The 12,559-nt window shown below is 34.5% G+C and overlaps 1 protein-coding gene and 1 long non-coding RNA gene across 5 annotated transcripts; both read left to right on the forward strand.

Moving 5' to 3' along the window:
- The first annotated feature begins 315 nt into the window (after positions 1-315).
- LOC117905794 (disease resistance protein RUN1-like) lies at positions 316-3,120 on the forward strand. The gene is made up of 4 exons (XM_034818662.1): positions 316-814; positions 1,794-1,796; positions 3,004-3,039; positions 3,117-3,120. Exons 1-4 carry the CDS (start codon positions 336-338, stop codon positions 3,118-3,120), a joined length of 522 nt encoding a protein of 173 aa, XP_034674553.1. The 5' UTR covers positions 316-335.
- A 1,261-nt stretch (positions 3,121-4,381) lies between these two features.
- On the forward strand, positions 4,382-8,877 carry LOC117905935. 4 transcript variants are annotated; one of them, XR_004649752.1, is made up of 4 exons: positions 4,382-4,930; positions 6,665-6,917; positions 7,418-8,200; positions 8,481-8,877. It is a non-coding gene; the product is annotated as an uncharacterized LOC117905935 (long non-coding RNA). The 4 variants fall into 4 exon arrangements; XR_004649753.1 differs by having other exon boundaries at positions 6,665-6,908; XR_004649751.1 differs by having other exon boundaries at positions 4,382-4,714; positions 4,797-4,930; positions 6,665-8,200.
- The last annotated feature ends 3,682 nt before the right edge of the window (positions 8,878-12,559 follow it).

The following is a 12,559-nucleotide window of genomic DNA, read 5'->3' on the forward strand; positions in this document are numbered from 1 at the left end:
TTAAAATAAATAAATACAAATATAAATATAAGTATATGAAAGGAAATTAAATTAATTTTTTCTTAAATTTTTTATAAACATTATCTTTAATCATATTTATATCAATTATCCTTATAAAATAATTTTAATATGTCTATTTTCACTTATAAAATATATATATTTTAAATATTTTCATAAATTTTTAATAATTCTCGCCTATCAATATCAATATTTTTGTCAAAATATATTCGACTACCCAATATTTCAAACCATGCCTTATGATATATATATATATATGGGGTGCTTGTTGCGCGCTTGTTATCAACATTCCTCATATTTCAACCACGCCCTTCTGAATGGCGTCTGTTGATTCTACTTTTGCCCCTCAATGGAAGTACGATGTCTTCTTGAGTTTTAGAGGAGAAGACACTGGTAAAACTTTTACCGATCATCTCTATACAGCTTTGGATGAGAATGGATTTTATGCCTTCAGAGACGATGGAAAACATGAGAAAGGGGAAGAAATTGCGCCAGAATTCTTGACAGCTATTGAAGAATCAAAGATTTCCATCCTTGTATTTTCGAAGAACTATGCTTCTTCGAGGTGGTGTTTAGATGAGCTGGAAACCATAATTAAGTCTATGAAAAAACCGGGTCGAATGGTTATGCCGGTGTTCTACCATGTTGATGCATCAGAAGTGCGAGATCAGATCGGAAGTTGTGAAGTATTTTTGAGTCATGAAAGAGACGCCGAGGAGACGAAGGAGAAGGTGAATAGATGGAGGGCCGCCCTGAGGGAAGCATCCAATCTAGTGGGATGGCCTCTTCACAATCAGTAATTATAACTTCTCATCACCTTCCTTTCAGAAATTTTATCCAACTTCACTTTAGTTCAACGAGTTTGAATGAGGCACAAATGTGAATTCTTGCACCGAAATAGACTTTAGGGATGGATATGAACAAGTTTTCATTTGTATCAAACCTGTTTGAAACAGATTTCCCACAAAAATAATAATGAATTTAGGGTAGATTATCATAGAATTTTTGCTGTTATGTTCTGAAGAATTAGACCTAAAGATAAGTTCCATATGGTTTCAACCCATTAAATTAGGATTTAGCCCTTTCCATAAAATTAAGAACATGATATCCAGACCAAAAGATATTTGCCCTCTGTAACCATTGTCATGGATTCCTTGATTGATTTCACAACAATTTCCTTGTGTAAATTTAATTCTCATATTTCCTCTTTAGTTTTGTGATAAATCAAAAATGGAGAAATTAGATTGTTTTCTCTGTTGTAGTAATTTCCATGATCCAAATATTAACGTGCTAGGAATGGCAGTTCCAGTAGTAACTGCTGGAACTGCTCTGATACCATAAAGGAGGAAGACTTCAAGGGAATAATCTGCTGTGTTCTTGGTGACTGACTAACATAAGTATATATCTACACTTTAGAAATGATACAGAGGAGGAAGGAAACATATTACGATGATATGTAGTAGGAAGGAAATATATTACATTCCTAAGATAATTCCGTGATGCTGAGAAGATTTAACCTTTATGTGAGCTGGTTGATGATCCAGAGGATTCTTCCCTTGATGAGAGGATCCTTTATGAAAGAAAAGGAGAAGGGAGATAGCCTTTACTAATGGCCGAAGTAGGGATTATAGAGAAGAGCTTTTAGTTTCAGATTGCTAAGTTGGGAAACACGGAGAGCAAACTGGCAGCTTGACACTTGGCACCATAGTTATCTCTACTTCATATCCCTAATTTTGTGACTAATTCTAACTCATTGCTTGTTTCTTGTATTTTAGCAGGTATGAGTCACAGCTTATCAAGGAAATTATCACTGATATTCTTAGAAGATTGAATTGTGAGCTTCTACAAGTTGATTATGACACAGTTGGAATGGAATTTCGTTTGAAAAAATTGTTGTCGTTGGTAAATCTTAAGTTGGATAAGGTTCTCATGATTGGGATAAATGGAATCAGTGGAATTGGGAAGACTACCATTGCCAAGGCTATTTACAATAAAATCTCATATCATTTCCAGAGTACCATCTTTCTTACAAATGTTGGAGAGAATTCAAGAGGTCATCATCTCAATCTATCACAATTTCAGCAGCTACTTGATGATGCATCAATAGGAATACATGGAAGAACAAAAAATAAAAGGGTTCTTCTTGTTGTTGATGATGTTGATCGGTTGAGCCAAGTAGAATACTTAGTTAAATTACGTGATTCGTTTAGCCTCCGAAGTAGAATTATCTTTACAACTAGAGATAGACATTTGCTAAATGTGGCTAAATTAGATGCATCATATGAATCTAAAGGATTAACTCATGAGGAAGCTATTCACCTCTTCAGTTGTCATGCCTTTAAACAAACCTTTCCAAAAGAAGATTATGTGGGCCTTGTGAACCATGTTGTAGGATATGTTAAGGGTCATCCTTTAGCTCTTAAAGTGTTGGGTTCTTCTCTTTTTGGCAAGACAATAACGAATGGAAATGTATATTGCATAAACTAAGAAAAAACACTCATGGAGAAATTTACAATGAATTAAAAGTAAGTTTTGATGGACTAACTCCTACAGAGCAGGAGATTTTTCTTAAGGTTGTATGCCTTTTAAAGGGGAAAGATGAGGAATCTGTTTCAACAATACTTGACAGTCTTGGGTTGGCCTCAGAAAGTGGAATTCAAGTTCTTCATGATATGTGTCTTGCAACAATTTCAAACAATAAGTTATACATGCATGATTTATTACAACAAATGGGTCAAAAACTTATTGATGAAAATAATCCCCATGAGCCTAGTAAAAGGAGCAGATTGCAGGACTCCAAGGATGTGTATCCTCAATTGACAAGGAATACGGTAAGAGCCAAAATGCATTAATCTAGTTTGAGTTTTAGCTGAAGATATAAGTGTGTGTGTGTGTGTGTGTTTGAGCAAGCTTCAATAATTTAATATATTATATCATTTTTAGGGCTAATTTTATGCTTCATTTATCTTGTGCTTTGGTTTATAGGGGACAGAAGAAATTCAAAAGATACAGTTCAGCAGTGCAGGTTTCCGAAAATGCCCAAATATATTCCCTAATGCATCTTCCTTTGAAATCTTTGCCACCAAATTTTCCTGGAGATAGCCTTATTTTACTGACTTGAGTCGTAGCAACATAAGCAGCTCTGGGAGGGGAATAAGGTATGATCATTATTACTTATACTTCTACTTGACATTAATTTAAATTTCATGGGATTTTTTGTTTATTAAAACAAATTTTATTTGGTTACAGATTCTTGGAAACTTGAAGGTCATGAATCTCAGTTATTGTCAAAATCTCATAAAAATCTCAAAATTTCCATCTATGCCAGCATTGAAGATTCTAAGTCTTGAAGGTAGTAAAACTTTGCTTAAGGCTCACCCATTAATGTTAACATTATTTACTAGTTCTGTTTCTCTTGAATTTGACAGGGTGCAAAAAGCTTAGGGTCTTCCAAGTAGCATTTGTGAGTTGAAATGCCTTGAATGTCTCTGGTGCTCTGGCTGTTCAAACTAGAGGCGTTTCCACAGATACAGAAAAGATGGAAAATTTGAAAGAGCTTCATTTGAATGAGACGCTATAAAAGAGTACCTTCATCAATTTACCATTTGACAGCACTTGAATTTTTGAATTTGGAACATTGCGAAAACCTTGAGAGTCTTCCAAGTGTATTAGTAAGTTGGAACACCTTAAAAGTATATGTTTATGTGCCTGTTCAAAACTAAAGAGCTTACCACCAACACCAGGAAGATGGAATATTTAAAAGATCTTTATCTGGATGAGACAGCTATAAAAGAGCTACCTACATCAATTGGATATCTGGAAGAGCTTGAACATTTGGATTTGTCATTTTGCAATGATCTTGTGAGTTTTCCTGCTATTAACAGTCAACTTTGTGGGCTAAGATTCCTTGGTTTGAGTCACTGCAAGAGGCTTCAAAGCCACCCTGAGCTTCTATCAAGTATAGAGTATGCAGATGCACACCATTGCACCTGCTTGAAGACTTTCCGTTTCCATCATTGTCGCCATGGAAGAGGCAGACATGGCCTTCTGTGTTCAATTAATACAAATGGGAAATTCAGGTATGATTTTCATGGCACACAACAATTAATCTAGACATGTGATTTACATGGTACTTTTGTGCAGGGGTGGAATCGAGGAGCTGTTTGCCTTGTGCAGAGAATGAACCACCTTCATGTGTCAGCAGAGAATTTGATATTTTCATTTCTGGAAGTCAAAGAATTCCAGAGTGGATAAGTTGTCAGATGGGATGTGCAGTAAAAACAGAGCTTCCTATGAATTGGTATGAGCAGAAGGGTTTTCTCGGTTTTGTTTTATGCTCGGTCTATGTTCCACTCATGCTGCATCTGGCCATGAATCTGAGAATACGTTTGATGATATATCTCAGAATGAATATGCTCATACATCTAAGAATGAATCTGAGGATGAATTTGAGAATTCCCCAGTTGGCGCAACACACACTTGTCGTTTAGAATGTAAATTGACTGATCAAATTGGAGAGGTAGATTTTCTTGCATTTGGACCAACCCTTTGTGAATGCTACGTTAATGGTGGTCCATCCAAGCAAGTGTGGATCAGTTATTATCCAAAGGTTGCACTTAAAAAGAAGTACTTCTCCAATGAATGGAGTCACTTGATTGCTTCATTTAAAGGCTATCACAATGGTACACCTCTAAAGGTGAAAGAATGTGGAGTCTATCTTATATATGCTTGATCTGATCAACATTATAATCTTCTTGCTGAAAGCCTTGATGATGCAGGATCAATTGTAGTTGAAAGTGATAGCTTTGATGTAGGTCAGCAACCATGCCTTGAAGATTGAGAAGATCCACCAATGACCATGGTTAAGCTTCTGCTCCTGAAAAGTTCTCTCTGAATACTTCAAGACTTACTGGTAAGTTCTTCCCTCTCCTTGCTAAGTTCATGCAGCAAAAAGATTGAAGTAGCTTTTATTCTTTCTTGGATTTTCATAGCATATTTCTTTCTTTTTCATTTTTGGATGTGAAGAATTAATTCTCAATCGACCAAAAACCATTATATTCCCCTGCCTATAGGCAACCCATCTAGCTAATAATGTTAAATACAATCTTGCAACTATTAATCAAACCATACACATACACGAAGAGAAAAATAAAGAAAAAGACAAGATTTTTAACATGGGTCAGCGATCAATGTGATCCTTACATCCATGGAGTGCACCAACATTCAAAAATCCACTAATAAAAAAATGAACGAGAAGGGTTACAATGGTGAAGTTCTAAAAAATATCATCTCTCAATTGTAGCCACACTCTCTAAAAAACAAAACCCTAAAACATAAAAGGGTTAAATATATAATAGAGACAAATTCATCATGCATCACAAGAAAAAAAAAAAATTCATCATCTCTCAATTGTAGCCACACTCCCTAAAAAATGAAACCCTAAAACATAAAAGGGTTTAATATATAATAGAGACAAATTCATCATGCATCACAGAAAAAAAGAAAAAAAAAAAAGAAAAGAAAAAAAAAAGGGCATCTTCATTTGAAATCTTTGCCACCAAATTTTCCTAGAGATAGCCTTATTTCACTTGACTTGAGATACAACAACATAAGATAGCTATAGAAAGGGAATAAGGTATAATCATTATTTGACATTAATATGAATTTCATGAAATATTTTATTTATTAAAAAAATTTTATTTTATTTCAAATTCATGGAAAGTTGAAGGTCATGAATCTCAGTTATTGTCAAAATCTCGGAAAAATCTCAAAATTTTCATCTATGCCAACATTGAAAACACTAACTCTTAAAGTCACGTTTGGTTGACCAGATATAACATGGGATAGGATAAGAGAGAGGTTATTATATCCTATCTCATGTTTGGTTAACGATAAGATATGATAAGTCATCTTATCACTTATTCTTTCATATGTTCAATCAAATATGGAATAGGATAAATGGTAGAATATATTATCCACTTTTATATATATATATATATATATATATATATATATATATATATATTATTATCTTTTTTACATGAGATATGTTAATTTCATGCTAAGATATGAGATATGCATATCCCATAAATTACAAATTTATTTTTTTTATCAATTTTTATTTATTTTTATTTTTTTATATACACATTTTGTAAAATAATTTTTTTAATATAAATTAAATTTATGATTAAAAAAGAAAAACTAAAAAAATATTTATTAAATAATATTAAATATGACATATAAATTATTCTTATATATTGAATAAAATAATATAAAATTTTTATTTATAAAATTTAAATATTTTAATCATAAATATTGTTAAACATAAGAGAAATTTCATTTTTCTAAATAGAAAATATCGGAATCTAATATAATTTTTATTTTAAATATTGAAAATAATATACATTTATATTATTTTTATTTATTTCACAAATTAAATATAACATGATATATCCTATTGGATATGCTAACTTAGAATATCATATTCCATTGGAAATCATATCCTTTCTAATAGGATATGATATCCTAAAATATACATATCCTCTCCTGTCAATCAAGCATGACCTAAAGGTAGTAAAACTTTGCTTAAAGCTCACCCATCAATGTTAAAATTATTTATTAGTTCTTTTTCTCTTGAATTTGACAGGATGCAAAATGCTTAGGAGTCTTCCAAGTAGCATTTGTGAGTTGAAATGTCTTGAACATCAAGTGTTCTGGCTGTTCAAACCTAGAGAGGTTTCCAGAAATTACAGGGAAGATGGAAATTTTGAAAGAGCTTCATTTGGATGAGACAACTATAAAAGAGCTACCTTCATCAATTGGACATCTGACAGTGCTTGAAGTTTTGAATTTGGCACATTGCAAAAGCCTTAGCCTTGAAGGTTTTCCTGGTAGTATTAGTAAGTTGCAACACCTCAAAAGTCTCTGTTACACTCGCTGTTGAAACCTAAAGAGGTTTCCAGAAATTACAGGGAAGATGGAAATTTTGAAATAGCTTTATTTGGATAAGACAACTATAGAAGAGTTACATGCATCAATTGATATCTGGAAGGACAGTGATTTCGGTTCTCATGGGACTCTTGGTATCAAACGCCATTCAAAACGCAAACCTCTATTCCTTAAGAATACAACGAGCAATCTGGGGTGATTTGTCTAAGATTCCTCAGTTTGAGCCTCTGCAAGAGGCTTCAAATCCTCCCAGAGCTTCCATCAAGTAGAAACTGTGTAGATGCACACCACTGCATCTGCCTGAAGACTTTGTCGATTCCATCATTGTCACCATGGAGGAGGCAGTCGCGGCCTTCTGTTTTCAATAACTTCAAATGGGAAATTCAGATATGATTTTCATGGAACACAACTATTACTCTAGACATGTGATTTACATGGTACTTTTTTGCAGGAGTTGGAATCAAGGAGCTATTTGTCTTGTCCAGAGAACGATCCATTTTCCAATGTCACCAGGGGATTTAATATTCTGACTTCTGGAAGTCGAGCAATTCTGAAGTGGTTCGGTTATCAGAAAGGAAGTGCAGTAACAATAGAGCTTCCTATGAATTGGTACAAGGATAAGGGGTTTCTAGGATTTGCTTTATGTACGGTCTATGTTCAACTAGATGCTGAATCTTGCCATGAATTTGAGAAGCAATCTGAGAATAAGTTTAATGATAAATCTCAGAAGGAATATGCTCATTCACCTAAGAATGAATCTGATGATGAATTTGAGAGTTCCCCAATTGATGCAACATACGCTTATCGTTTAGAATGTAAATTGACTGATCAAATTGGAGGGGTAGATTTTCTTGCATTTGCACCACCCCTTTGTGAATGCTACTTTAATGGTGGTTCATCCAAGCAAGTGTGGATAAGGTATTATCCAAAGGTTGCGCTTAAAAAGAAGTACCTCTCCAATGAATGGGGTCACTTGACTGCTTCATTTAAAGGCTATCACAGTGGAATACCTCTAAAGGTGAAACAATGTGGAGTTCATCTTATATATGCTTGATCTGATCAACATGATAATCTTCTTGCCGAAAGCCTTGATCATGAAGGACCAATTGGAGTTGAAAGTGATAGCTTTGAGGTAGGTCAGCAACCATGCCTTGAAGGTTGAGAAGATCCACCAATGACCATGGTTAAGCTTCTGCTCCTGAAAAGTTCTCTCTGAATACTTCAAGACTTATTGGTAAGTTCTCCCCTCTCCTCGTGAAGTTCATGCAGCAAAAAGATTGAAGTATCTTTTATTCTTTTTCATTTTTGGATGTGAAGAATTAATTCTCAATGGACCAAAAACCATTATATTCCACTGCCCATATGCTCATAGGCAACCCATCTAGCTAATATTGTTAAATACAATCTTCCAACTTACCTTGTTTATTGCATCTGCATGGATCATACCTTGTTCTTGAGCATGGTATTAGTTTTGATGAAGTGAAAATCTTGTTAAACAAGTTAATTTAGTGCAGGCAAATTGCAGAATCCTATTCATCGAGCCTTGGATTTGAAAATCTCAGTACGTCGAGGTGGATGGCCCAACACTGAACTGATCCTAACTGATCAAGGCAGGTCGCTCATTACAAGTTCAGTTCTAATTTTGAGTTAAGCTTTCGGGTTCCATTCAACTTGGTTTTCCACCAATTTTTCAGACTCAGAGACTGGTCAAGTCCCCAAGCAAGGATGTACGATCATGTTTGTTTAGATCATGCTTTGGAATGTGTTTAGATAAGGTATTAATTTCATGCATAATATATGTGGGATCCCCACGTCTGTCTCGCATGAATCCCTTTCCCCGTCTAGACTACAGATGGCCAAAATGTTATGGGGACATCATTCAAGCAATGAATACTGGCAGTAAATACTGAACCAACACGCTAGCAGCATTCATGGACAAAAATGCCAGACTTTAAACCAAAAACTGTTATTCATAAAGCCAATTATTGGCATTTAAAGCAATAAAGATGTATGGGAAACGTTGCCACTTGGTTAGGGTAAATAGCCATCAGGCATCAAAACCCAAGTATGAAAAAACTCTCTAAGAAGAGATTGTTCATCTCTTCCAAATTAACTTAAACTTCAAAAAGGAGCATGTTCAGAAAAACCATCCAGGTATTCCTTATTGCAGATACACTTGTCGTTCACTTGGAGGAAGCTAATCAGAAAGGACATTACTGGTCGTGCACCAATAATGTGTAATGGATTCATATAATATAATATCTATTTATGCCATGTTTATGGTGATGAAAGTCTTTCGAGACAATGGTGTTGGGTCTAGCCAGGTCCGAGCAGAGGCCACACATGAGATTATCAACCAAAGGAATACATATGCATGGGAATGACAGGTCATGTGATGAGAAGTATGACTTCCCAAAGCTAAAATCCGTGTTTTTGATTGTATGATGCACGTACCCTTGAACTTTGAACAAGTGCTACGATGACGATAACATGAGGTTATATCATATAGAGTATGATAGTAATGATGATGTAGTTAAGAAAAATGCAAAACAAAGAAAATATAAAGGAAAAATAGAAGTTAATAAATTATTTTTTTAAATGCTACTTTGAACCAATTCAATTTATTTAACCTTTTTACATAAAAATTAAATAGTTTAAAAATATATAAGTTTCTAATTAATGTAAATATATTTTGTTTTCTTTCACATTTTTGTAGCAAAACTAACAATGAGAAAATCATTTTTGTTAGTCTTTTTTTCACTCCTTATTACTCTCTCAGGCACCAAACATAACTTAAAAATAAATAACCAAATTATGTAACACATAACTATGAGTTATTTGAAATTAAATTATCCATGAACAATTTATAACAACAATTTATTTTTATAAAATAAAATAAAAAATTTTCATTATCCAAGGTTATAAATGTAATTTCAGCTACTAGCTTTGAATCTTTTGCATATGAAATACAAAGTGGTCAAAAAATATATGAACAATAAAAAAAAAAAAAAAAAAAAAATTTATTATCCAAGGTTATAAATGTAATTTCCAGCTACTAGCTTTGAATCTTTTTGCATTATGAAATTACAAGTTGGTCAACTTTTTTTCAAATATTTTAATTTTGCTATCCTTTATTCCAAGCTTCCAAAAAGTTTAGTTATATATATATATATTATTAAAAATAGTTCTTTGAGGATTTGGCATCAAAAGAGATGGCATGTATTTCAGACAAAACGAAGTATCTTAAAATAAAAATATATTTGAAGTATTTTTAGGTATAATTATGAGAAATTTAAAATATGAAAAACATTTTGTGAATCTTTTTGTAATACATAAAAATACATATTATTTGTTGGTGCATGACCAATAAAGAAGGATTTGACTAGCCTTTGTGTACGATTAAACCTACACAAAGGAATGTTAGGATGAGATTTTTCGGACATATCCATGCAAAACTTAAGTCAAAAATGGTAGATTTGAGCAAAATAAGTTTTTGGAAAAAGTAGCAACATACCTTTCTTGTGATGAAGAAGGGCTATTTATCCTTACTCAAATATAACATCTTCTTAGGTGCCTTAATTATACCTTTGATTTCATGTTACCGTCTTTAATGTCAATGGTTGTCGGCTCATAATGAATATTGTGCCTTGATGAACCTTGAAGTTTGGCGTTTTAACCTCGTAATGGTTGCATCAATCAATGAACTTAATGTCAATTACAGTTAATGCTTAGCAGACATGAATACATAATGTCTGATTGGTTTGTATCTGTTTGGTACCTTTGGGTGGACGAATAGTGCTACATGGTTCTTGTGCTGGTGCTGAACATGCCTTGTGCTAGACAACACTTAGGAGTCATGCTAGACGGCACGATAAACAGTAGTGAGTGATTACTACTCAAAAAGTGCTATTTGATAGCTTTTAATTAATCCTTTTAAACACTTTTGAGTAGTAGTTAGTGCCTTTTAACCCAATTAGCATGTTAAGGCTCCTTGCAATCAATTATAATCAAATTGCCTTAAGTTTTGGTGTTTTGATAGCATTTTGACCACCAAAGCATTATGAGATTGAGGAGAGTGATATGGAATCTTTAGAAAGCTTTGGGAAGCTCAGAGGCATGAAGAATCACAACCTTGAAGCTCTTATGCCATAAGCAAAGTGGAAATGCAAAAGGGGAAGCAAAGAGGATTCAGCCGTGGAGCACTCTTGATGACAGTCACTGCAGCTAGTTTTGGAGCACTTCCTGATGTCCAAATTATGCATACAATATGTCATTTGAAAGCTTGGGAAGTCAACAATCCAATGCCTCAAACCGTGTGCAATTTGGATCTGAAATGAGGAAGCTACAGCCGTTGGAAGATAACTGCTCCAAGCTGAAGGAAGGAAGACTTCAGTAAAGTGCTGCGAAATCACCACTTTTGTTGCGGAATGGTTTCGCAGCCTTTTTGCACAGTGCTATGGAGTTCCCCTGAAGCTTCACGCCGCGATGGAAGCCAAACACCACATGATGGAAGTCCACTTTGCAAAGGTGTTGAAGCAGCTGGTTGCTATGAAGAAATTTCGCAGCCCCTCTTGAGTACCTGCGAAATCTCGTAGACCTCATCCTTCACCTGCGAAGTGGTCCTTAGAGCTTCCTGATATTTGTAACCGACTCTTGGAGATATTTTCCATTAGATTTTTGTTGCCTAAATGCCTAAATTCTCCTTGTAAATCTCCAATGATAGTTTTCCTTAGCTTTTAAGTTAGGAATTTAGCAAAATACCATGGGATAGCTGTAATTGGGATTTTTGGTATAAAAGGGAGCCCGAGGAGCCTGTTCTAAGGGTGTTCTGGTTGTTGAACTTTTTGTAAATTCCAAAGAAAGAAATACAAAGAGCTTTAGCTCTTGACTGCCTTACCTTCTCACTTTGTATTTTAATATTTTTACTAAGTTATGCACTCTCTGAGGAATTTTCCCCAGAGAATGAGTAGCTAAACCTTTTAGTTCCTTGGAGTTAAGGTTGCCGGGAAAGGTTCCAAGTGCATCAATCAGAAGCTTTGTGGTTTCAGCTATGAATGAAGAGTAAGTGTGTCCCGTGAATGGTTTCTAATGTTTTTAGTTAACTTAAAACACCTTGGAGTCACCTGGGCCAACACTTGGTAAGGCAAGTGATCTCTAACCATGGAGATGCACTAGTTTACCCCTTGCGAGCCTCTGGTAGGTGACTTGAAGGTAGGATTTTCTAGAATAGCCAACACTTGGTAAGCTTTTGGACTCTTAGGAGACATCCATTAGTTACCTCTTGTGAGCTTTTGACGGGTAATCCAAGGTTAAAGATCACCTTGAATGGTAAAGGCTAGTGAGAGGCTCAAACCATTACAAGTTGCATCAGTGAGAGAATTAAAGCTGAAATCCAATTGAGGGATGCATTTATGCAGCACCTGTTAGAGAATTGACTTAATGTTAAGTCTCTAATGTGAGGAATTGAACCAAGTGACCGGAGCTATGCTGTTGCATGAGGAACCTCCCCTGTATACCTGAATCTCCAAGGAATGCTTTTCTTCTTAAGTTATTTTCATCACTTGTTGTGTTGTTAATCTAAGTTCAAACCTTT

The sequence above is a fragment of the Vitis riparia genome, chromosome 18, assembly GCF_004353265.1.
Source record: "Vitis riparia cultivar Riparia Gloire de Montpellier isolate 1030 chromosome 18, EGFV_Vit.rip_1.0, whole genome shotgun sequence".
Taxonomy (NCBI): domain Eukaryota; kingdom Viridiplantae; phylum Streptophyta; class Magnoliopsida; order Vitales; family Vitaceae; genus Vitis; species Vitis riparia.

Excerpts from the sequence above, each read along its gene's own strand:
- LOC117905794 (XM_034818662.1), top strand. The coding sequence starts at position 336 with ATGGCGTCTGTTGATTCTACTTTTGCCCCTCAATGGAAGTACGATGTC.